Here is a 25,031-nt window from a genome sequence, read left to right on the forward strand (position 1 = left end):
CCGCCCCTCTGACCTCTCTCTGCCTTTGAACACCAACTCATGAGTGGGAGCTGTGAATGAATGATGAATTACCCCCAGAAACAGCGCTGTCGCCCAGAACAATCCGACTGCTGCCTCAAAAAAAAAGTACTTTCCTGCCACAGTGTTTACTCTACAGCCAAGGACATTACATTTTTCAGGCCAGGGTCTTCAGGATTAATGAGGCATGTGTGGTGTGGCGATGCCCAAGCGTTGTGTGCTAGACTGTGAGATTGGCCGGTTCTGAGTGGATGAGGAGCGGGATTTGAGCAGATGGTGGCTAGCGGAGGTGTGATTAGCTTCCTTCACACTGGACCACGCACTGGCAGGTGAGCACGACCCTTGCTGAGGCTGCTCTGCCATGTTGGGTTTTTGCAATTTTGAAACTTTCAGCTCGACTTCAAGATGATACATGCGTTGCCATTAAAGTGGCGAGGACAAATTCTCCAAAGAGCAAGCTTGAGGGTAATGGCCTTCATATGATTTGATATTTCCTCCAATCAGAAGAAAGTATTAATGATTTGAGGTAGGTCTGGCCAATGTATTGAACTTCTACAGGATAGCTGCATAAAAGCATCATGTATATATCATGAATATGTCAGGTATTGTCAACAAGGTTTTCCCAAAGGCCATATGGCATGAGTGTCTGTTTAAATCACAAATGTACTCAGTCAGGAATTAGCCAGATACCTTAAAAACAAGCCATTTCACCCCCTAAAGCAGCATCAAGCTAAGACTGGCTGGTTTATTGGTATTATATGATAAATTTGCATAAGGTCATCGTAAATATCATAAATGTATCTGTAACCTAATCTAATCTAATTATATACTTGCAGTGAAGTTTTTTGAAGGCCTTGTGTCAACATCACAAATCCCACCCCCAAATGTTAAATCCTAATCTGGCACTCAAGATTTCCCCTCAAGAGGCTTCAGTCTTCAAGAGCATCATTACAGCCAGATGAATTAGATTTCTGCTGAAGACCAGGTCATGAGAACAGTGTGTGGAACTACACTCCTGGATAAAGACATTCACCTTCAATCTAAAGCCCTGCAAACTCGAGCTTGAGTTACTCGAGCAAACTGTTTTTTGACTTCAGTGAAGTAGAGGAAGTAAAGGCAGCCTCCAAAAACTACTTGAAAATTAATTAGGTCTAAAAACACTGTGACTGAGAGAACTGCAGTGGACTTTTGTAGTGCAGCTATCATCTGTCAGCAGAGGAACTGAAGATTGCTATATGCCTTTCTTCTCTTTTCAGCCTGAAATTAAATGCTAAAGCCAGTGAGAGGTGTGAGCCCCTGATGAGCTGTGAGGATTATGATGAGGATCTGGATTACTGACATTGTCACTGTGATAGAACATCTAGTAGGATTAGGTATGTTCTTGATTCTTGCAACAACAAAAATCACTTGAATGTAGATTATGTTCTTTTAAAGTAAAGTCCCTTCAACCAGAAGCCTCTGGAGACATGCGGAGACATCGTAAATGTAATCTTGACAATTAATGAGATGAGAACAGTGTTAGAACTGTTGATTGGCTTTGGGGTAGGCCTCATCATCAGCCCTGGTCTTGCACCATCCGGACTCCTGCATATCCTGCCCAATTTATAGGCAGGGGGCGGAGCCTACCCTCTGGCATTCGTCAGGACCAAACTGGTGGCGGTGGGGTGGAACAGGTCTTTTAACAGGTCTTTTAACAGGTAATTAGATATCTTTTAACACAGGTTGTGGCTTGTGATTGGCTGAAGAACGGTCTCCTTGTAGAAGAACAGCATTGCATACTGGTATTTTAATACACCAAAGGAACCCTGATATGAAGTGATCCCACAAAACCCTGCCAGGGTCTGTGCATGTTACAGTGATGAGAAACCGCAAAGTCATCCAAGTGCTGAACCAATAGAAAACAAGTACATTAAACACCAAAAGAAATGTCACTGACCATAGAAGACTAAAATTAAATACAAATTTGCACGAGTCTGAACTTCTTTGAGAAGGGCCAAATTGTGACAGCTAGACGACTGGGTCAGAGAATCTCCAAAACATCAGGCCATTCACCGGGGTGTTCCCGGTATGCAGTAGTCAGTACCTACTAAAAGCAGTCAACCGGATACTGGACACATTGAAGGCTCATTGATGCAATATATATCAGCTCTGTGAAGAAAGTGACCTACGGTAAGAAGTTGGGGCCAAAAAAAGATCCACACAATAAAGTTTGCATATTAATCAATCAGCCGAGACCTGTTTGGTTTGGTGTAGAAGTAAATAGTGACCCACAATGTTATGCTGTACATGTACAGTACATCCACATTATGACTAAACTTCACCACATAGCTGAACGCTAGCGTAGCCATTTTAGTCAACAGGTGTTGTGCCAGACCACCATTCCCCCTCACAAGTGCGCACGTCACACAGACATATGGACAGCAGATTATCTATGTGATTACTGTTGTTTCTACTTATAAACACATATCTCCCGTCCGGAAATTCAAGATTAAGTTGTGAGTGAGTTATAAATAGGAGTGTAATCTGTGGTGTTCACATTCCAGAAGTTGCAATTACTCTGACCCCATTGTTCGTTTTGACAGATTCACAGTAAGTCATACTGAGCTCAGAAAAAAGATTTTGGTAACTATTGACTTGTAGTGTTTGTTAGCAACATTAGCCTCAAAGCTCCAGTTTAAAACCAAAGTAGTATGTATCTGAAGACCAAACATTTCTTGGCTGATTAGGGAAAGTGGGCAGTTGTCGAAGTGCATTGAATTAAATGCGATGTGTACCTCTATGCTTGACTGAGAAGAGGATGCTGACCCTGTATGTGAGAACAGGCTTCCCGTCTGTGCAGGAACCGATTGCCCAACTGGAAAGTGCACAGCTGTCAACAAGCCAGAGAAGCGACAGTGATACTGACCCTGCAGCTCCAACTGGTTACCAGAATGCTTCTGTCACACATCTTCCAAAAACACCAGCATGTGCCAAACTCCCCCACTGAGGTTTCACATTCGACACACAGAGCCGGACATCCACACTTCAGTGGCTCGGCCTTGCCATAAACTTGGACGAGAGTGTGCGTTGCCGCTGCTGAGCTTTTGCCTTATTTCGGTCTGCTACAGCATCATCTAAATGTGGCGTTTTACAATGCAGGCCCATGCTGGAGCACTTAGCATTATCATTTAAATCTTGTGCGGTCGCTCCATGTTTCACAAGGCCAAAGGCAGTAAACACAGCTTAGAAGTGGCTATGGGAGAAGGAACTGTTCGGAGCGGAGCAGTTTATAGGTCATTAATTCTGCAAACGAAACAAACAAAATAAGCACATCATCTCAATGTTGATCTTATTGTTTTTTAAGGAACCTTAAAACAAATCCAGTCATCAAAGTCCTTTCTTTTGCAAGTTGTTTCTGAGAAATGAGGTGAAGGCTTCCAAAGCTCTGATTGCGACATCCTTTTCTCCAAAGCCAAAAGCAGATGAAAAACTGAAGCAGATGGACATTAGTGTCTAAACAAAATCTGGCACCTCACTCCTCACCTCATCAGACTCACTTATTATTTTGCACTTACGCCATTGAACAAAAAAAAAACAACAGAAAAAAGTCTATTAACTGAGCAGAACATATTTTGGGTGGATTTAACAAGTAGATTTTTAGGAAGCTGAAGAGTCTGCTGGAGTGTAGCAGCACTGTAAGCTTCAAAATGTACCAATTCATCTTCTATACATGGAAAATTCAGTGATGACACAAAGCAACACATTAGCATCCAAACACCTGTTCAGCCTACAGTAGTTTAGCTCAGCCTGCATATACACTCAAGTTGAAGCAACACTATGGAAAATGGGAATTTCTTGCTCCTGGGCTCCCCCTACAGCTGTGGCATAATATTCGAGCTGTGAGCCACCACTAAAGAAAACCTTTTCCTGGACGAGTTGAGGGAGACAGAATTGTCACTGTAAGTGAGAGGAGCATGAGGACTGATCAGATTTACTTACTGCAGCACGCCGAGCCCAGAGTAGTTGCCAGACAGTGATGCTATTACAGGTCAGAGGAGCATCAGAATGATTCTGTTATTTTAGGTCAAATGTCAAATGCTGCATAATGCTGCTTTAAAAGAGGGTTTCAGCCCAGACTGCTCTTGGAATGAGGCACAATTTGGCACAATGTGGACCAGCCAATCAGAACAGAGGCCGTTTGCATAGCTTAAAGGCACAGTAAGAATTGTAAGTGAAGTTGGAAAACAGTCATATCAGGAAGATTATGAACGAACAAAACATTCTATTTAATAAAAAGGAACTCTGTAAATTATGACCCCTTTACAGCAGTCTTGCATCTTCATGCTGTTCTGTAATGTAGCGCAGTAGACCGGCTGCTGCTGGATTTCTGTCAGACAGAACCAAAGCCTGCGTCAGAGTGGAGAAAACAGCACAAAACCCAATTGGTCTCGAATGCGATCTGTTTGGCATATTGCAGGCCACTCTGCATGGGTGGCTGCGCTGGCAGTTGGATGCCATCTGCCCGTTTTCTCTGTCTGACTGCAACCAGCTGTGTGGTGGGAACCAAGCTTTCACACAGCGTCAGGCTGTCTGTCAGTGCCATAATTCACCATCACTTCCAATCTCATCAAGTGGCCCTCTGCCCTACCAAGCTCATGCTAACTGACTGAGAGGAGGAGATAGCGTTGAAGAAATAGGCCTTTCTTTCAAACCTGCATGTTTGGATTTCTCTGCGACACTGTGGATGTAATCGCTACGGATGTGAGCTGAGCGCTACAGCTAAGATTGCTATGACTCCCTAGATTACTATTAGCAAAATTAGCACCTCTATATAGCTAGAACACTACTACAGAGACATGTTGCAAACAGACAATTTCGTATGGTGTAAGCCACGTTCGGCTGCATACATCCACTGCTTTGTATCTGGACTTCTGGGATGCACTGTGGGGTTGTAGGAGTGCTGTGGATGTTCTTCACAGTTTCCGGACACTACTACACTACTAAAAACATGCACTTAAAGCTGCATTATGAGAGAACTGAGTTTTTTGCTCCTGGGCTCTACAGTTGGAAAGTGTCATTTACGTTTACACCACAGTTGTAAATACAAATTGTGATTGGAGCACCCCTTGTGGACAGCTATACACATGCATTTGGTTGTGAAGGGCAGCTCCACCAAAGCTCCATAGTGCAGTAGCAGCATTCTAGGCCAGAGTGGCAATGACAGAGACGCCGTTTATCCCTATTACACATCAGTGTACCTTCAGAAAGAGGGTGAAGCTGTAACAAAATGCTGCAAAATGCAAAGTAATGTCATAGTTAATGTAAAGAAGAGTTGCAGACACAGCCTGTGACACCCAAGCGTTCCCCCTCATTCAATTTTCATATCTCCCATCTGGGTCCCACAGGTTCCTCACCCTGTCATGGGAACACCACATCGCCATCCATGACCGTAACATGTAGTGTTATGGAATTAAAAGTATTGTGCGTCTTTAATAACCTGACATGCCCTGGCAGCACTCGGACGTTTTTCCACCCTGCAGGGCGAGGAGATGCATCAGAGGGAATGCCAGGGTTCAGAGGCAAGCCACTAAACATAATGAGAGATGACTTGAAAGGATTTGAAAGGCATGAAAGAGAGAGAGAGAAAGAGAGAGAGAGAGAGAGAGAGAGAGAGAGAGAGAGAGAGAGAGATCCTTCCCTTCGTAAACACTGATTCTCAGTGGGGTTAAACTCATGCAAAGATTAGCTCTCTTAATTAACAAGTAGCTGCGCCATGGGGCAAACCTCTAATACAGCCGGGTATTACAGTGCCGTTGTTCTGGGCACTCTCATTCCTCAATCTGAATGACATTAGCACCTCCCTTTTTTGCCAATGGTTTAGCAACCGAGATAATGGAGTTAGTAAGTTATAGTGACCTTCACAATAACTCTCTTATATCTTATCTCATAAGATATAAGATATGATCAATATCTTGTTGCCAGGTTCGTATGAAGTATGATTTGTGAAGGGCTGCTCACTTCACTGACCCCTGCGTGGTGAGTGTGGGGGAAAAAAGAGTGAAGTTTCTCTGCTGGAGATTTGTCACCTTCCACACCACACAGAGTGCAGTGTCCAAACATTAGGAAAGATCTGCAGCCAAGTAAGCAGACAGCACTACATGCAAGTGCTCCATCTAGTGGCTGACAGTAAGTACCACAGCAATCAGCCCCACCACAATACAGTCAGCTAAGTGCTCTAATAGTTGGGAGACTATTCACCGGTGATGTAAAATCTTTCAGTGGTCGAATTGTAAGAACATTTTAAGGGGGTAATCAGTTTAAATGATGGAGTGTGGCTGTGCATTTTTATATTAATTTATTCACACATTAAAATAATTCAGTCACAGACTGATGAAATCAAACTGAGTTCATTTATGAAGCACCATTTTGGAGGTATTTTGCAGTCAAGGCTTTTCTGTAGTCAACTTCTTACTTCCTTTTATAGGTGAACTGGTACGACCACGCTGTGTGTGGTGCTAGTCTTCTGTCTGGTGAACGTTAGCTAACCTTATATCCACACCTGGTTTTGGATTAGCCACACTAGTAAACAGACACTCAGGCTTGCTGAGGCCGTAAAATCATGCAGTCCACTTTCTGCTGGACTTTAATAATGTAACTATACCATCGTAAGGATGACGTGCACAAATCATATCATATTGTATCATACATTTCTAATTTATTTGGAATATCTTGCTTTATTGGGAGGAAAGAAATGAATGCAAGTAAAGGCTACGATGCTAAGCACATGTTCCCTGTAGCTCGTAGCCTTGCTGTAAGGACTGTGTTGTCGCAGTGCTTCAGTCCAAATGTAATCAAATCCTGTGAAGCTAATGTCTGTGGGCTTCGGGGGATTTACAGCTACTTAAACAGTTCACTGTCCAGTTACAGTTGGCAATGTTCCAATAACGTTGTAAAGTTACAATGTTGGCAGCAATGAGAGCATGTTGTGGTCAGGTCTTCTGTATCATGCTAATTGACCAAAAGAACAGTCCCTGGTATTCTCTTAATTTGCTCTGCTTCTGCTTCTCCAGTTTTATTGCTTTCAAAGCTTCTGAAGGTCACACACCTATGGAAGTCTGTTGCTACTACTTTCACTGCACCACTGACTTTAACAGCACATCTGAAATTGTGCTTTGGTGACAGTAAACACACGTGACTGACTGAAAGATCGATAGGTTGGCCTAGCTAGCTAGGTCTCTAGCCAGCATACTAATGCTGCGATGTAGTGGTGTCGGAGTCTGGGAAATACCATTTGTACCAGTAGTAAATTGCACTACAACAGACAAGGCTCATGGCACACCTACTGGTAGTTGGCCAGCGCCTCAATCAGCATATTCTAATGCAGACACATCCTTTAGCAACCTAAAGCAGCTGGCACAGCAACTGGCACATCTTAAAGCAGCTGGCACACAGCCCGGCACATCTTAAAGTAGCCAGCACACCAACTGGCATACCCTAAAGCACACAAGCCAGCACATATTACAGCAGCCGGCACATCACCCGGCACATCCTAGAACAGCCAGTGCACCAACAGACACATCCTAAAGCATCCAGCACACCACCCGACACTTTCTCAAAGCATCCAGCACACCACCCGGCACATTCTTAAAGCATCCAGCACACCACCCGGCACATTCTTAAAGCATCCAGCACACCACCCGGCACTTTCTTAAAGCATCAAGCACACCACCCGACACTTTCCTAAAGCATCCAGCACACCACCCGACACTTTCCTAAAGCATCCAGCACACCACCCGGCACATTCTTAAAGCATCCAGCACACCACCCGGCACATTCTTAAAGCATTCAGCACACCACCCGGCACTTTCTTAAAGCATCCAGCACACCACCCGGCACTTTCTTAAAGCATCCAGCACACCACCCGACACTTTCTTAAAGCATCCAGCACACCACCCGACACTTTCCTAAAGCATCCAGCACACCACCCGGCACATTCTTAAAGCATCCAGCACACCACCCGGCACATTCTTAAAGCATTCAGCACACCACCCGGCACTTTCTTAAAGCATCCAGCACACCACCCGACACTTTCTTAAAGCATCCAGCACACCACCCGACACTTTCCTAAAGCATCCAGCACACTACCCGACACTTTCTTAAAGCATCCAGCACACCACCCGACACTTTCTTAAAGCATCCAGCACACCACCCGACACTTTCTTAAAGCATCCAGCACACCACCCGACACTTTCCTAAAGCATCCAGCACACCACCCGACACTTTCTTAAGTAGTAAGCACATCAACCGATACATCCTAAAGCAGTAGGCTGTAAGGGCTGGTTGTTGTGCCGACCCCTTATAGATGTGCCAGTTAAATGAATGCCTTTGCTTTAGTGGTCTACTTTGTATCTTTGTTAGGTTATTTGAGAAGTGGCTATAACCAAAATATATAGCTGTGAGCTTTCTTTACCTTGTCTGTTGGATGTCTGACTTTCTTTAAAAGACTTTTTTGGAAGGACCCTGGGGCATTATGGGAAATGTAGTGCTTGTAGTAAATTTGTGTTCAACCTTGTAGTCAACCTGGTGTGTAAATCTCAAAATGAAAATGGAATTAAAATATTGATCATAGACATTTTACATTATTTCACATAATAATATTGAGTGGGAAGAAGGGGTGGGGGTGGGACTTTTACAAGAGGTCCTGTTTTTACTTTAATGTTCACAAAATGTAGATAAACAAGGGCCTCCCCAAACCGTCCAACGCTTCTACAACACATCTTGTTGCTTTTGTACTTTAATAACTCCTTAAACTGCAAGGGCCTGTATGTGGGTCATGCCTCAATGCCACTGTGCAATCGCTGAGATGTAAACAGTCATTTGGAGTGGTTTGATGTGAAATGGTGCATGGTGAAGAAAACTATCTACTCAAATTGCCTTCACAGTGCTGTTGATGGGAACCAGAAGTCTCAGCGTCTACAACACAAATACAGGCATTTAATTTACGATCCAAACCCACCAGTGAACCTACACATGCCCTCTGAGTTCTTTATGAGGTGAAAAATCTAGAAGAAAAAAATAACTAATAATAAAAAATAACAGTTTGTTTTAGGTCAGAACAACATGATATGGACAGACGTATTGGGACATCTGCCCCACAATTAATGGTATTTAAGAAATAATTCGGCTTATGTTGGAATAACATTGCTGTGAAGATTTGATTGCACCATAGAGTGTTACTGAGGTCAGGATGTTGGATGACCACCACCCCGTCTCATCCCAAAAGAATTGGCTGGAAAACCATCATCATTACAGAGAACACAGTAGTTCCACTACTCCACAGCACAATGCTGGGGGGCTTTATACCCCTCTAGCCCACGCTTGGCATTAGGCATGGTGCCAATAGGGACATATTTATCTGCTCCAGAGAGTCCTATTCTATTGGTGATACGTCTCTAGACAGGAACAAGACAAGCTGTGTGTGTGTGTGCATTTGCACGTCTGTGGCAGCAATGGGTGCAACCTAAAGTAGCTGAATGCATTCATTAGAAAGGGTGTCCACAAACATTTGGACATATAGCGTACCTTGAATATTGGTTTCATGGTTCTGAATATTAGCCCGTAAAATGATAACTATGATAACTGAGTAAGACGTTCAACCGATACTCAGAGCTTCTCTTGAACCTCAATACAGTAACTGCGACACCAAAAAGCAGAAATCATAGGTTTCATTAAAATTAAAAGTTTTTAATTCAACATTCATAGTAAGTTATTCATCACTCGACCTTCTATTAGTTCCACCATCTTTATCTTTACAAGTGTTAATATAATGTATCTTAAATCAGCTCCATTATCATTTGGGTCGTACACTGGCAGTGAGTGGACTTAGGAGTTCTTAACTGACCCGGGCCCAGGTTCTCAAAAGCAGCTTAGTGTTAAGATCATCTTAACTGATAGAGAGAGTGTACAGTATGATGCTCGCTCGACCATTTGAGAATGATATTGGTACTAAGATGTTTTTGGGAAAACCAGCCCTGATCTCTTATTCCTGGGTGAGCAGAAGTCGAGCATACAGGTTATGCTGATCCTTTAAACCTTTCCTGTGGGAAATTTGAGACGGACATTTATAAGACTTTGATTTTTTTGTGGAAAAACAAAAAACAAAAAAACAAAAAAACAATGGGTATATGATACAAAATACAGTAGTAATGGGCGTAACATATTCGTGTTTAATATATTAGTAAGGGACGGTTATGACGTAATACTGCGTCAATATGGAGAGCTTTCCATCAGAGCTGTCACTGTGGTCTGCTTGGCTGGCCTGTACTGCTATGATAAGACCTGTTTGGAGCAACCATACCGGGTAAGGCAGAGCAGATAGCAGGACTGGCCGCTGCTTGACCACAGAGTAAGAGTTCACATTCAGCCACACACATACTTCCATGCAGTCATGTGAGAAATACAAGGAAATACATTGAACTCTGATATACTGAAGTCTGGCCAGTGATCCAGAGCCATCCTTCTAGGAATTCTACTGATCTCTGACGTTTCCTCTCTTTCTCCGATGGGAAAAATGTAAACAAACAAACAAACAAAAAAAAAAACACAACCGAAAGGAACTGAAGCACAAAAATGAAGACCAGTTCAGAGCTCTGGAGAGAAAAAAGTTCCAATCCCATTAGCCCACAGTTCCATTATCTCTGCAGATGAGCCCTATGGAGTCCATAACAAGGCATACTGGTTAAGAGGCACTGGTAACAAAAAAGTTCCTGTTTCACCAGCAACCAGCAGAGCACAGCTTTATTGAGATCCTCTTCGCGTTCGAGGTTCCTCATCGCATGCTCTTCCGACTGGCAGTATGGGCACATTTCAACTCTTAAAGTGTCCCGAAAAAACTCCCCCCTCTCACACTCACACAGACATGCAATACACAAACCAAATTAATCCTTAGGTTAGGTTGTACATTTATATAGATTTACACACATATATATAAAATTTCATATATTTTCAGGAATGTTAATCGGCTGTGTGTGTGTGTGTGATTTTTGTTCACTGATACAAAATAACTTTTCATATCACACATATCTGCAACATCATAAAAACAGTCTCTTCCTCTTTAGAAAACAAAATCCCTTAATAAAAATAAGTTCTATTTGCTTTTATTTATTTTACAATATATTTTCTTTTTTTCCCTCTGGCTCCTCCTGGCTGGGGTTGGGGGTCCTGGTGGGGGTGGGGTGCATTATGAGGGACATTCTGAACAGCCGCACTCCAAGGTCGTCTCCAGCTCTTCGGAGAAGGAGGATCCGTCTGAGCACTTGAAGCTGACTTTCCGTCTGCGGCTCTTGGTGGGGGTGCAGCACAGGCCCAGGTGGCAGACGCGTGGGCACTCCATCCTGGGCACCTTGCTGGTGGACGTGCATGTCTTTTGGCCTATGTGACGCTTCAGCAGCTCCCGGACCATCTCCCCATGACAGGTCAGCTCTGGGAGGATGAGAGGAGACAGAGGAGAACCATAAACATCCACTAAGCGCGGTCCAACAGATGATTTGACGCAGATGTGTTTGAGCAGGGAAATCAACTAAATGGGCTGGATAGAAATGGGCTCTCTTAGATTTAGCCTTTACCTGTTTACTAAACTACAGTCTAGATAATCAAATCTGGGGCCGGAATTCCTCTGTAAACTGGGTGACGTAGGCCACGTCTCATTGCTTTTCATGTAAAACTGGAGAGATGATCTGCCCAACAGAGAAACCATGGGAAATCTGATTTGAGATGAAGGGTATCTCACCTGTGTCGCAGGTAGGCCCAGTGTAGCCAGGCTGGCAGTGGCATGCCGCCTCTCCAGTCTCGTCCACTCTGCACTCTCCATGCACACAGTGCTGACCCCTGCAGGCCAACGGCTCCTCCCTTCTCTCACAGTACTGGCCCGAGTAACCTTGTGCACACTTGCAGCTGTAGGATGAGCCTTTAGCCACACACAGGCCGTGCACACACCTACATAAAGAGAGGGAGAGAGAGAGAGACTTGTGTCAGTGTTGTCAGTTTCCATAAAGAAAATAGAACAGCTCTGAACAGCTTTGTGTAAAATATGTTAAGAGAGAGGGTGTGTGTTCATGGCCTCAGTACCTGCTGCCCTGGCAGGGGTTGCGGGTGCTCTGCTGGTCACACAGTGGGCCACTGCTGCCTGACGGACATTCGCAGGTCACTCCCACATCATCCCTCTGCCTGCATGCACCCTGAGCACACACGCTGCAGGAATGGCAACCAGGCAGGATGGCCTTTCCGCTGTCCAGCCCACTGCCCAGCTCCTGTAGCTCCCCATTGATCCGCACATTATGAATGCAGCCGTTAAAGGACTGTGACTGGCGGTCAGCTCCAGAACGTGGGCCTGTTGAGCTGAGCTCAGAGGGAACGCCTGAAACCAACAAATCATACAGACGGTTAATATAAAAGTACATGCTTTTTTTTTAGTAGAAAATAAAGTGCTACCCTGGTCAGATAAACTAGAGACTGTGGAGGGAAGTCAACTGGACAAAAATACAGACATCACTGCTACTGTTTCAATCTACACAGAGCACGTTAGTCCATGTCTATAAATAACAATAAGTCATAAGTAAGTAAGGTAAGGTAAGTGTGAGATGGTGTAGCTATGGTGTTTAGAGTGAACCGTCAGTTTAAGTTAAACACCTTTACAATTAGTGAGTTTTAGACATTAATATGGGATGTGTTTGAATGTGTGTGTAATTGAATCTGACCTCCAATATACAGCCTGGTGTTGGTCTCCACTGTGGGCGGCCGGGGCAGCTTTCCCAGACTTTTGGGGGCTCCTTTATCCACCACCAGACTGAGTGTCTGATTCTGGATTAGTAACTCCACCGTGTGGAAGAATCCATCGTTCACTGACTCCACACTAAACACAACACCCACACACACACACACACACACAAAGAAAGGACAGGGTTTGATTAAGATTCTAAAACATGCCAGCTGTCATTTGCATCTAACAGTTTCACCAATCAATGTCCATGCGCTACACAAATCTCAGGCTTAAAACTTTAAAATCAGGATTAAAATCATTTAAATCGAGTATTATTATATACTGATCAGCCATAACATGATGGGTAAAATGAAGAATATTGATTACATGGCTACACCTTCAGCAGCAACTGTGAAAGGTGGGGTCTACATATTAGGCAGCAAGTGAACAGTCAGTCCTTGAAGAAAAACTGGTAAAATATAAGAATCTGAGCCACTTTGAGAAGAACCACATTATGATGACTAGACCACTAAGTCACAGCATCCATAAAGCTTTAAGCAGGTGTTGTGGGGTGTTCTCTTTATATGACGTAGTAGCCCAAGGCTCACTGATGCTGATAGGACTTGGTATCTGGATCGTCTTAGGGCCATATACCACAGGACACCTTCAGAGCTGTTTTGGTGGCATGAGGGGGACCTACACAGTATTAGGCAGGTGGTTTTAATGTTATGGACAATGGATGAATATCACTGCTCATTGTGTGCTGATCAGCATGAGGGACACCTTGTGGTCATATGTTGGTACTGCACCACAGTTCGTTCTCTTATTCTTTTTATTACTTTTGATTCAAGCATGATTTCATCATGAACTAAGTAACCTGCTAATGGAATAAGACACCTTACACATCCCATTTAAGAATTATTAACCTTTAAAGAACCCCTAACCAGTGCCTGAATTACTATAGCCACCCTGGTAAGGATAGTTCAATTACACCACACAGAAATACACAACTCATTCCTTCTGGTCCAAGCTCGTGGCTGTTGCTACAAAACAACACATTTGTAAAAAACGGAGCATGGAAAAGTCTACTGAGCCCTTCTTCCGACAACATACAAAAACGTAGCGTATGAAACCCTCTGCCAGGTGTAGTTTTTACAAGCTCTGGTTTGGCCCCGATGGGAAGAACAGGGTGAGAGGAGCTTGTTTTGGCTGAGAACTGGCTCTCACTCGTGGTGAGTGGAAACGCTTTCTCTCTCACATGCACACAACCACACACTGAGCCTTGTGGAGGCTGAGGATGTGAAGGTGAGGTGTTGCTGCTTGGCTTGATGTGTGGATGAACTCAGGAGAGCTATTCCTTTTTGCCGGCTCAGGTTAAACCATCACAGAGTGATGAGTGCCCACAAAACATATGTATGTAGCATGATAGTGAGCTCCTGCCGGCTCAGCTGGTTGGCTTTGGCTGGGCCCATGCACTGCACTTGCACCCTGGAGTTCCAAAAGGAGGCTTTTATATGTGCTCCACTTTCCCACACTGCTACATTAAGAACAAGCAGCTGGCCTGGCCCCGGTTACTGCTGCGTAATTGTGTTTTGTGATACTGTGAAGGTGATATTGTAGCATACGAGGTCGTGACCCAACGTGAACCCCACATGAACTGCCATCAGAGCCTGAGAAAGCAGGTCATGTTTGGCTTTAGAGACCCACGTACTCTTCTGGAGGAGTTATTCCTGGAGGGAAGGCAGCAAGAGCTACAGACAGCTAGAGACAGTGGTTTGGCAGAGAGAGAGAGAGAGTGAGAGAGCGAGTGAGAAAGAAAGAAATTGAGGGAGGGAGTATGTTAGAGAGAGAGAGAGAGAGAGAGAGAGATTGTGGGTAGTGGAGTGTTATGGCTTGCTGTTCTCCTCTACCCAAAACAAGCTCTTCTTCTCTTTGCTCTGCACCCTTCTGCCAATTTCTCCTCTCACTAAGAACGTTGGAGAGCACGTCCAAGAACAGCACGCTGGCATAACGTGTCTAAAGCCATCTCTCTCTCCGCCGTGAGAATCTGACACTCGCGCTAAACGCGCCGCAGGTCAGGTTGCTCAAACATCGAATTAACGCCTCAAACTAATGAAGTGCGAACTCTGGAATAAGGCCTGGGCTTCCCGTAGCTCACCAGTCCTGGCCAAAGATGGTCCTGTTCTATATCCTTCTTAACCAACAACTGGCCACAGACATCCCACACAGGCAAAACACAAGGCTGAGCAAAACCAATCAGATCCATAAAGCAAACAGGCCAGCATTGAAACCGGCCTGCTGTGGCCTTGTGGTGGCTGCGGCGCTCGTATTTGAGCTGGCGCTGCCCTGGCTTTTCCATTGCAGAAGTGCTGAGGCGATAGGTGCAGACATAGATCAGTGTCCTCGGACACAGGGCCCAGCTCTAGGCCAAGCCTTTTACTGAGGTCTTGGCTCAATATAGGCTCAATGCAGACGCATGAGTGGTTTGCATTACACCCTCATCATTCAATTCCGGCTTTTCAAAACATGTTCCTTGGAAGCAGCACAACGGTCTGCTTGCGAGACCCCCCAAAAAGTCTCCCGCTCGTCCATTCCATACACAAATACCACCGTGGACGCCTGGCTTTATTACAGTTTAATGACATTCGTTCCGACGTCTTTGCCTTTGACAGCCGTCTTTCATTAAAGGAAAGCTGCCTGAGGTCCCGTACACTAGCTGAGCGGAAAGGAAAAGAGCGCTTTACAGAGAGGAAGAAGGAGATTTTGAGTATTATGGAATGTATATTGTATATTATGGAAACCACTTAATCCGACCCTAATCCTCTCAGTGCATCAAGGCTGTTGTACACGGTGAGAATTGCTGACAATAGGCTTTAAGCCTCCTGTTTTTTTTTTTTTTAAAGCACAACACCACTTGGGGGCAGCAGATACCAAGTCTGTCACCCAGGCCCCTCTCAGGAGTGGCAGTGTTGACCAATATTGGCCTTTTGTCTGCATTCAGACAGGCAGAAATTTTCCAGAGGTCATAATATTTTTGGAGGGGGGAGGCAGAGGGGGAGGCAGGGTGGTGTGTCTTTGATGTGTGCCTAGCCTGAGTATTAGCTTCAAGCGCCCCATTACCGGCCTCCATAAAAACAAACACAAAGCCGTCAAAGATTTCAGCGGCCTAGTGTGTCTCTCACTTTCTCCCAGTCTCTCTGGAGTGGGGAGGGAAGTCAATTTCCTGTCAGCTGAAAATAAAATACCCTGTTTTTCCCTCTCTGCGAAACCGCATTATAAACAACACATACAGAAAGTTAGGCACAATTACCGGAGCCTTCATCTCGGAAAGTTATCTAAAATCACTGAACCTGTAGACATATTTACGTTTTCCGAATTCAATTACTCGGCACTATCATTTGCTTACAGAAGGGTCTCACCAGACCGGCTGAAGTTGATGTTACACAGACAGTCGATGCAGTTATAGATTGCAGCTGTAAGCTCAATTACTCCTCTTTGGAAGTGGAGCACTACGCTTCAAGCTGGTTTAGTGAATGAGGACGGACCGAGCGGAAGCGATTCTGTGCCACAGGGAGACTAATTCCAATAGACATCCTTTCCCCTAAGAAGGAAATGGCCAATGGCTAGGGTTTTCCAGATATGATGTGCTATCAACAGTCTTGTTTCTACTGAGTGGATGGCTCTAACATGACTGTGCTTTCCACTGACCTTTTGGTAACATCGTAGTTCTGCATCCACAAAGGTCCAAAAGAGCTGAGCACTGAGATCCTGTCAGGTAGGAGTGTATGGAAGAGCAACAGCACAGCTTTGAGATGTCTGATTCAACTGCATCAGTTTTTGAATGTTAAAATCAATTCTATTCAAAAATTACCTAATCAAGCGGGAATCTGACACATTTTTAGGCAAAAAGGCCATTAAGTACTATTAAGACATAGATCACCAGGACCAGTGCCGGGCACCCCTGCTCTATAACCAGCAATAGGCTTTGAGTTCCAGTCCCAAGTCCTCCGGTCCAAAGCCCAACACACAGCTCCAAGACCTCCATCCTGGCCTCACTCCCAGCCCAAAAATTGAAGCTCCAGCTCCAGCTCTACTGAAACCTCCAGCAGCCCATCCCTGCTCACTTCTGCTGTACAAGACTTGCTCAGCTTCTCTTGGCTGTGCCTCTGAAAGGCTGCAATGTTTCCTCAGGCCTGAATCCTCAAGCGCTAATCCCGGGCGAATTAACAAAAACAGTCGATAAAAACACGCCCTGACCCCCCATCACCCCAGCCGCGGGTCCAGTTGACATAACAAACACTGGCCACTTTTTTGGTTGGGTTAGGCGTGGTGCAGGAAGTTGAGTCCATGCTGCGTGGGTGGAAAGGGGTAGAAAGGGCTGCAGTTCTAGCATCCTAGCATTCTTCCATTTCCTATGATGTTTCCACAAAACCACCGCTCTCTGCTTAAGGACTGCCTACATGGCCCCTTAAACTAATAGAGAGATTAGCGTGGCATTTGGAAAAGGGCAGAGCATTAGCAGGCAGCGTGGAACCGGGCATTCATCTAATGCTAATGATCCTTTGCTGCTAGTTAAGAGCTTGGTCTGTCCCTTCTCTTCTACTCCTCAGCGTACATATCGCCTCACTCCATTCCCCTATCTGCCAAGATCACTCTGTGAAGATAAGTGTCCTTCACCCTCCGCCAACTCTCCATCATTCTCTCCGGGGTCTGATCTGTCTTTCCTCACTCGCATTCTCGCTGCAGACCTCCCTCATTCCCTCCTCCATACTTTCCTCATCATGCTTTCTCATAGCCCCAAATTCTCGCAAAACCGCACTTCCACCAGTCTGCCTGTTCTCTTCTGGCTCAGGAACCAGCAGGTTCTTCTTCAGCCGCTCTAGCTCAGTAAAAACAGCCATAATCAAGTTTCCACAATCTTGCTCTTACCCCAAATGTTGTCGATAAGCCAGGACAGAGTTAGTGTCCTAAGTTAGATTTTTTAGGAGAAGCTGGAGTTACGAGGCTAATGTAGGTAACAAGCCAACTATATAAGCAAGTCTATTTAAGATTAAAGAACAACTCAACAAGGTTTGAGGCAAGTGTGTGATGATTTAGGCATGTAATGCTAACCTGTTGGCCACAACTTTCCATTCCCTTTGAGCTACACTAGCCTTGTAGCTCTGAAGCAAAGTCTGGACACCATAGACGTCTTGGCAGAGGGACTACATGCGAGGAGAAAATTGAACAAATTAAGAATTTTTGGCTGGTCCCTCGCTGCTACCCCTGCAGACAGCCAGGAACAGGAGCAGGCCCTGCTCTCTCCTCTGATCCTCGCTCCACCGGCACTTTATGACCTCGTCCCGCATTTGAAGCCGATCGCCCACGGAGAGCCGCTGAACCGGAGCTTTGGAATGCTCCCGCCGCAGACACGCTCTCCATCTGAGAGCCCGCAGCGCTCAACCGTGGCCGAGCGTTCCTGGGCGGGACGGGGTTACAAATTGAGCAGCAGGCCCTGGATGGGCCTTGTCAGCTCTGGTTGCACGCCGTTGGCACTAACCACGACACGGAGACCTCAGGAACGCTCTGGCCTGGCTGGGGCGGGCGCTGTGGCTCATATCAGCCTAATGAAGGCGGACAGAGGCAATTCTGCCTCTCAGCTGGAGAGAGCTGCCCCCCTCGTCCCCTCTCGTTCACCCCAGCGCTATCTCCCCACAGGCCCAAAGACAATGGCCTTCAGGCATGCCAAAGCCACAGAAAGCGCTACGTCACCGGCGGAAAAAAGGGCCTAATGAGAGGGTGAGCATGCAAAATAAGGCAGCCATGACGCATCCCGACTGGAGCTGCACAAATCAGCATCCGGGACACATACAGACTGTCCTCAGAAACAGAGGAGAGTTCATCAGGTTTCACAAGGAAGCCTGGGAGAAAAGATTCAGCAGCAGACTGCCTACACATGAGCCAGTCAAAAGATTAGACGCAGCTACATTCAGTATGTGCTTCATAATATTTATATTTCTTTCTTTTTGCTTTTTTTTGTTTTGTATCAATATCCTACATTTTGCTTATATTTGATTTCTTCCCTGAGGTTTACTTATGCTGTTTATATGTTTTTTTGTAGCAAATCAGTCATGATTTATTTGTACATGACCATTTACATGACCTCTATTATTGCTTTGAATTAAACAGACAATATCCGTTACTGTGCCTTTAAGCCTAATATTTATTGATTGGTTAAGCCTTGTTCTGGAAGGCACTCCAGGCTGAAACACTTATAACACCTAGGCAGAAATGGGCAGGGCTAGACTGCTGTAGGCTGAACACATGAGTGCATGTAAACGTGTTGGATGTTGTGACATCACAAAAACAATGCATTTTAAACAGGCTTGCAGCTTTGTTACCCTACCTGGACTGGAAAATGAATGTAGTGCCTGGAAACTGACTTTGTACTGTATACAGCACATCCTGCACATTGCTAAGCCGTGTAGATGTGTTGGGCTGCAATGATGTACGAGCGCACATTTGAACGCACAGTAACAACATAATTGCATAGCCTTGTGCCAGTAGTAACCTTGGAAGAATCTAATCTTTTGTACACATTAGGCCATTATACTGCACAGAGGCAAGAAACCTGGATGAAATGTTATTTTTACATGCTGTGACACGCCCGACAGAGCGATCGATTGGGCCCCAGCCAGTGGCAGAAGTTAAGAGAGGGAGAGAGAGAGATACGGTCTGGATCAATAATAAGCTATCTGTTGGGCAGGGCCTGAGAGCCTGGCTCAAACCAGCTCTCTTCTGCAGCCTGCTATTATCCAGGAAACAGTCACAACTGCCAGTCCAGTAAGGTGCTGTGTGAAAATGAAGGAGGTTAAGGCATTCTTCCTGTCAGGACGCCCCATGATCGATCACCTTTAAATTCTCCTTTAGCATCTTTCCAATGACCTGTCCGGACATCATGAAGGAAAATGACTACAGTAGCAGTAATGCTTCTGTTGCTTTTGGGCACCTACATATTTATACAGCACTTCTGCATCACCCTAGGTTGTCCCATTTTGGCCAACCTCAGTTTATCCAAGTCTTTAGAGCAAGAATTTAGCTCACTCATTTTTCAAACTGACTATTCTTTCTCAAGGTTGACAATCACAGTATGAAAGTGTAGCAGAGCATTAAATAGAGGCAGGAGGGGTTGTAAATCACACAGGAAAAAAAGTGATATCCACCAGAACATTGCTGTTATTAACTGAGACATCTTGTCATTGTGCTATACATTCAATTCATACGGCATAATTATTTTAATATCAAGACATAATTACACAAATGAATGAAATGTAAAATCAATCAGCAGGTCCAATTCTGTGCTACCAATGTCTTCTCCATTAATGAATGCTTTATAAACCATGGAAGATGACTGTATGCAGAAAATGTAGCAATGATATTTGATCATATTTTTAAATGGGAAAGTCTCTCCAATGAGCTACAAGTGAGAACGATTTAAAGGGCCCATGGTAAGACTAAAAAAGGCTTAATATAATATGTACTGTTCAAATCTAAAGACAGATTTATAAAAAATATTTAGTAGTATCTAAGCTTAGAGGTATTTTCTGGATCTTAGTCGATGCAAACTAGCAGCACTTTTGTGAGTTGCTCTGTGTAAGAGCATCTGCTGTAAATGTAACATAGCCAAATACAACAGAGGTCATTTACAAATACATATACGCTATAGGTCCAAATGTTTGTGGACACCCATTCTAATAAATGCATTCAGCTACTGTAAGATGCACCTACTGCTGCGAACAGGAATGGGCTAGAGAGATGTAAAGCCCACCAGGATTAAGCTGTGGAGCTGTGGATCTGTGCTCTCTGGAATGATGGTGCTCCATCCAATACTTTTGGCATGAGTTGGGGATAAGGGTGAGGTCATCCAACATCCTGACCTCACTAATACTCTTGTCGATGCAAGCCACCAAATTCTCACAGCAATGCTTCAAAATCTAACAGAAAGCCTTCTGTCTGGGTAAAGACAGTTACTCCAACAAAAGCAGGATAAAGACACTTTTTTAATATCTTTGATTTTAGGGGAAATTCTTAATGAGCAGGTGTCCTAATAATTTTGTCAAGGCCTGTCTAACAGCCTGTTTATTGGAATATAGTTATTCACAAATGAACTGGTACATAAACCCACACAACACATCATAAGTGGAGCTCAGGGAAAAATAAAGCACAAGAAAAATGTGAGGTGGGATTTGGGGCCATTCCACAAAATGTTAAAAAGGCATTTCAAAGCATGGGGGACCGGCAGGGTTAATGAATGAAACTGCAGTGAAGACTGTTGTTCTATTGGTGTAGATACATTGAAACAGTGCTCCAATCCATACTAATGAGCATTAGGACTTCAGTGGAGCTGAACTGGGTCTGTAAATCATTGGGAACAATTCCAAGAGCTTAAAAAAAGGGCCCACAGGTAGCTGTAAAAGCCTAGCCGACATTAAGAGCTTATTTGTGAGGCTCCATTGAGGAGAGCAGTCACAGTGGATGAGGCACAGACGCTCAGACTGCAGTGTATGCATGAGAGCTGTGTATATGTATGTGTGTGTGTGTATAGGGGTGTGTTTAAGAGAGAGAGAGAGAGAGAGAGAGAGAGAGGGACTTGATGAGGGTTAGAAGGAGGTCATGTAAACCCTGGCTTTAGAGATTAGGCTTTGCTGGGACAGAGGGCAAAGGTAGCAGCCGCATGTGTTTGGCCTGGAGCAGTTCTCTAAAAGAGTCTGGATGTGTGTGGTAGGGTCTGCTTTCTTTGAGCCCACTTAAGGACAGATTAATGAGTGTGTTTGTGTTTGATGTAATGAAATACTCGGCAGTGGAATGTATATGTTTAGTTTCAGCGCAAATCTGTAATAACTGCTGACTACATAGATGGTCGCTGCTGGAACAAAATCTTGTATCTCCAGTTTTGCCATTTTTAACCTCATATTTCAAGTATTTTAAGAACATAAAACATAAATAGTTTTAATGATAAATATAATTATTTAGTTGTTAAACTGGAACTCCCTCTCTTTACATAAGCTGTGTACTGTTCTCTCCACCTGAACTCCAGCTGCTGTGCTCATTACTGCACTGCACACTTGTTTACGAACGAGATGCTGTTTACAACAATAGACAGGTCTACCTCAGCATACACTACTGAACGCCTGTTTTACTCCTCATTTACACGCACAACACATCGCTGCTCTACTGAATAGCGAACTGAGTAGAAGATCAACTGATCCCCAAAAGACATAAAGACTATGGCCGTGTGCAGACTGCAAGCAGAGTTGTTTCTCAAATCAGACCTGGTGAGATGATCGTCTGCACTGTTGTTTGTAATTGATCAGACCAGATTTGCGTGTCAGGACATCACAGACCTGTCTGCATGGGTTACTGTGGTAATGACGTGGAGGTCGCGCTGGCGCGTTCTGAGTGACTTAAAAATAGACTCTAAAATCTGATTTGAGCGGCAGAGTGTCCAGACAAATCCGATTGTGATCGCATTTCAAACCACCTCCAAATGTGGTTTGGATCCGAATAGTAAAAATTTGGATTATATGTGTTATTTTGATGTCCAGACTACCAAAAAAGAATCTGAATCTAGATATGCTGAAAATTAAATTTGGGCTGGCAGTCTGAACATAGCATAAATATTATTTTAACATTTGCAGCAAGATTAGTGTCTCTTTTTTATTGTGTACAATTGTAGAGTGGGGAAAAAATGAAACGAGCGCCATGCGCTGCAATTAAGAAATGTCAGTTAACTAAAAATAGTGGCGGTTTACTTGAGGTCTTGGAGACCAAGAAAACTATCAGAGAGAACTGTTGCAGGATTGATAGGGGAATAAAGACTGTCTGTTTGACCTTCAGGACGATTTAGCAGAACTTCTAAACACAGGGACTCCAAATTTTGAATGGTACCTGTGTGTGAATCCATTGTGTTCTTACCTGTAAACGGTGGTAGGAGGGTACTTGGCAATGTCGTACATTAGCCGGATGTGGCCTTGATAGAGCTCAATTGCCAGAGGGTCATGATCCTCCTTATACAGAAGCATTCCGTTGTCCTTATCAGTAGATACCTAAATATATAGAAAAAGAGAGAGAGAGAGAGAGAGAGAGAGAGAGAGAGAGAGCAGTGAGCTTCCAATTGAAATGACGCTGATGTGGAGAAAGTCCGCAGGGCTCAGCTCCTAAAATCCAGCGCTCAGTCAATCATATCAAACAGGACACCTGCAAACAACCTGAGGCTGCTACTACTACTCAAATCACACATGGCTAGAGAGCGAGAGAGAAAGAGAGAGAGAGAAAGAGAGAGAGAGTCAAACGGGGTTTATGAAGTGTGGAGCCCCACTCTACATCAAATGAGCCCCAGCAGAGCCCTTTCACTCTCGCCCAGTAGCCTGGAGCCATATGAGCAGCTAGCGTGACCACATGCCAGACAAGCGCTAGCACTGAATTTCAACTAAGAGACATTTCACAAGCAAGGAAAGAAAAAAAACATATGACCGAAAAGCATCATTTGGTCACTTTGCCACATGACTGCAGAGCTCAAGCCATGAGCTCCCCATACATTTTCCCTTTCGTCTACAAACAGCAGCATGTTCTTTTGAGGAATGTGGTTTAATTATTACTGGACCTGGATTTTTAAATGCCACCAAATTTGTGTTTTTATTATTTTACCAGACATCGAAACTGAGGTTTCTTGTTGTGTCTTGACTCACTAACCCCTTCTCCACCTGCAGATGCTCCTGCCTCTCCTGTAAAACTGAAAGTCACTGGCTGTCACCTCTGCTGGGAGATAAAGAATACACAGGCTATTTTTAACTCCTCCTCCTTTAATTAACATTAGGCTGCCCTGTCGGAGAGCGGCTCATTTGTAGAGGAGATGCGATCCAGCCGTGACGCGGGCGCTTCTGATTGCGGCCGATAACAGACCTGGCTCAACTTCCATTACCATAATACATATCCTCCGGGGAGGCATTATTCATGCCAGTGGACAAAGGGTGACATTCTAATAATGTCAGCGGGGCAGGATTGAGGGCTTCAGCCGATGAAAGGCTGGGAACAGATGTTGGGAAAGGAGATCGCTTTCTGTGGCCACTCTAGGTGAGATCCGAGCAAGGTTTATGGAGAGGGTTGGGCTTGTCTTGTTTGCCAGTACCCATCAGAAAGCAGATCTGGCAGAGATGGCTGCCCACATTAGTGTGTTTATAAGGGATGGGGAGGAGGAGGAGGATGTTGTAGATTGTTCTTGCTGTGGGATGTTTGTCATTAACTGTCTGCAAGACAATTTAGAAGGCTGTGGGCTCAGACTGTGTGTTTGAGACATGTGCTGGTGACTGACCTTACCCTGCTTATGTGGTAAATATATGGCAGTGTCTCGTCTTTCAAGACCAGGAGTTCTTCTGCACCACATAGTTAAACATTCTGCTAATTAGCAAGCCTACGGTAAGTTGAAATAGGAGGGGGGAGGAGGGGATACACTACTTCACCTAAATTAAGGTGCGTTCACATTGCTGGGTTACAGTGGTACAAATCCTAAATGGGAATCCAATACATTTTCAAACTAGATTCACGCCACTTTCATATATGGTCCTATATCATACACATATGCAATATGTAACCTCCAGGTAGTGGTTCACAGATATAAGCTGTGTTCAAGCACAAATGTGAACCGGATCTGAACAAGAAGGCCCTTTAATGTAAACAGAACCTTCGGTGTAAAAGGCGTCCTCAGATGTGTGTGATAATAGGCGCTGTAAGGTGTGCGTGGAGGTGGGTCCCATACCTGGAGGGAAATATGAGTGGAAGATAAGATCTTCGTCCTGGGGAGCTGTATGAATGCATCCTTGCCTAGGAAGTGCACGGTGTGCATTTTCTGGCACTTGTTGCCAAAGAAGCCGGGTAGACAGCGGCACACCGGCTCACCCTCCACTAACACACACTCCGCTCCGTTCTGACAGTCGGACTGGTCACACGGACTTGTCTTCTGCAGCAGGATCATGGGAGGAGGGTTCTCGCAAAAGAGCCCACTGAGAGAGACAGACAAAGAGACAGAGAGAGATTATTTGACTTCATAAATGATAAAAAAAAAACTCATAAAATAAATAAATAAACCAGTATCACATTTGAGTTCATAAGTGGGGAATTTTATTCTAATTTGAATATGATGAAAACTTATCATGCATACTTTTATTATTGTGCACACTTCTTATATTATTTTATGCTGTTGCTGTTTCTCAATGAAATGAAGGGTTTTTGTCAATGAAAT

The 25,031-nt window shown here is 44.4% G+C and overlaps 1 protein-coding gene across 1 annotated transcript in view; it reads right to left on the reverse strand.

Annotated features, from left to right (window-relative positions):
- Positions 1–9,720: 9,720 nt before the first annotated feature.
- Positions 9,721–25,031, reverse strand: part of slit3 (slit homolog 3 (Drosophila)) — a 197,357-nt gene continuing 182,046 nt past the window's right edge. The window contains exons 31-36 of the mRNA XM_072663035.1: positions 24,549–24,792; positions 22,709–22,839; positions 12,753–12,907; positions 12,124–12,412; positions 11,786–11,991; positions 9,721–11,478 (exon numbers count right to left, since the gene is read on the reverse strand). Coding sequence (XP_072519136.1) covers positions 11,237–11,478; positions 11,786–11,991; positions 12,124–12,412; positions 12,753–12,907; positions 22,709–22,839; positions 24,549–24,792 — 1,267 coding nt within the window. The 3' untranslated portion in view covers positions 9,721–11,236. The remainder of the gene's footprint in view (positions 11,479–11,785; positions 11,992–12,123; positions 12,413–12,752; positions 12,908–22,708; positions 22,840–24,548; positions 24,793–25,031) is intronic.

This window comes from Salminus brasiliensis, chromosome 19 (genome assembly GCF_030463535.1).
Source record: "Salminus brasiliensis chromosome 19, fSalBra1.hap2, whole genome shotgun sequence".
In the NCBI taxonomy this organism is placed as follows: domain Eukaryota; kingdom Metazoa; phylum Chordata; class Actinopteri; order Characiformes; family Bryconidae; genus Salminus; species Salminus brasiliensis.